The following is a 1,288-nucleotide window of genomic DNA, read 5'->3' on the forward strand; positions in this document are numbered from 1 at the left end:
GCATGATCCATTTTGGCTCCCAGCTGCTGTTTTGCCCCTCAACGGTGATTTCGGCACCCGAAAAGTGCCGCTCAGCGGTATTTTTCCGCTCAGCGCCACTCGGTCAGACTTTTTCTGCGTTCTGGTTGGTTTTTCAGCATTCTGGTTGACTGGTTGACTTTTCTGGTTGACTAGTTGACTTTTCTGGTTGACTAGTTGACTTTTCTGGTTTCTGGTTGACTTTTCAGCACTCCAATCATTCGGTACTTCAATTCTTCTTTCAAATCATTGAATTAGCCTACAAAATCAAGGGAATCTTGCACAAAACCATTAAATTCACTTTCAACTCTCTTATTCACAAAACTAAAGCAAAAATATGAGTTCAAGCTAGTTTCTAAGTCTTAAAGGTCGTTTTTAGTATCAATTTTAAGCATAAAAATAACAGTTTTTCAACTGTTATCAACCGTCTTAGCATCTTCAGGCCTAGTCATTAGTGCATCTTCATATGCAACTTTATGACTATTTTTCTTAACTTGAATCTGTTGCTCAACATTGAAGACATTGAAGATTACCTCATCTTCTCGGTCTTTAAGCGTTATCGTCCCATCATCCAAATTTCCATTACCAGAAAATCAACCAAGAATCTAAGTTTGTCTATGCAAACCAAAACATCCTCCGCCACACGATAAGGCTTTTTGGTAGATCCATCCGCTAATTGCAAAGTAACCTTAGTAGGCTTCATTTTAAGACCACCAATCCTTTCAAGCACAGATAAGGGCATCAAATTAATGTTTGACCCTAAATCAATTAAGGCTTTCCCTATCTCAACATTCCATATGACGCAAGGAATAGTAAAACTTCCTGGATCTTTAATTTTTGGAGGAAGTGCCTTCTGCAAGATAACACTGCAATTGCCCTGTACATCAATAGGTTCCTCATCTAAATATCTATTCTTTTTGAGTACTTTCTTCATGTTCTTCTGATGACAAATTTATGAACACCGAAAAACGGCGCCACAAACTTGTTTAAGAATCGGCAAGTGTGACCGAATCGTATCAAGTAATAAAACTCAGTAAGACCAAGTATCGTTCTCCCAAAGGACTCACGACCTAGTTAGTTATATGATTTGTTGATTATTTAAGACTTGTGAACAATTGATTGTAGGTTTAAATGCAAAAGACGGTAATTAAACATGTATGCATGAATTTGATCAATGGAAAAGAGCAATACAAACACTTTAATGAATTAGATGGATGAGTATGTTGTTGGGGTTATCAATTTCATCTTATCCACTCTCATATACTTTTAG

At 37.0% G+C, this 1,288-nt stretch overlaps 1 protein-coding gene across 1 annotated transcript; it reads right to left on the reverse strand.

Moving 5' to 3' along the window:
- Positions 1–428: 428 nt before the first annotated feature.
- LOC148192661 (uncharacterized) lies at positions 429–952 on the reverse strand. The gene is made up of 2 exons (XM_088099254.1): positions 605–952; positions 429–518 (listed from the first exon to the last, which is right to left on the reverse strand). The coding sequence occupies exons 1-2, from the start codon at positions 950–952 to the stop codon at positions 429–431; spliced, it is 438 nt and encodes a 145-aa protein (XP_087955380.1).
- Positions 953–1,288: the final 336 nt, after the last annotated feature.

This window comes from Vigna umbellata, chromosome 9 (genome assembly GCF_029865625.1).
Source record: "Vigna umbellata cultivar VRB3 chromosome 9, Vumbellata_1.0, whole genome shotgun sequence".
In the NCBI taxonomy this organism is placed as follows: Eukaryota; Viridiplantae; Streptophyta; class Magnoliopsida; order Fabales; family Fabaceae; genus Vigna; species Vigna umbellata.

Coding starts and splice junctions, on each gene's coding strand:
- LOC148192661 (XM_088099254.1), bottom strand. CDS start 952: ATGAAGAAAGTACTCAAAAAGAATAGATATTTAGATGAGGAACCTATT. Junction 519..604: donor GATTCTTGGTTGATTTTCTG/GTAATGGAAATT, acceptor GTTGAGCAACAG/ATTCAAGTTAAGAAAAATAG.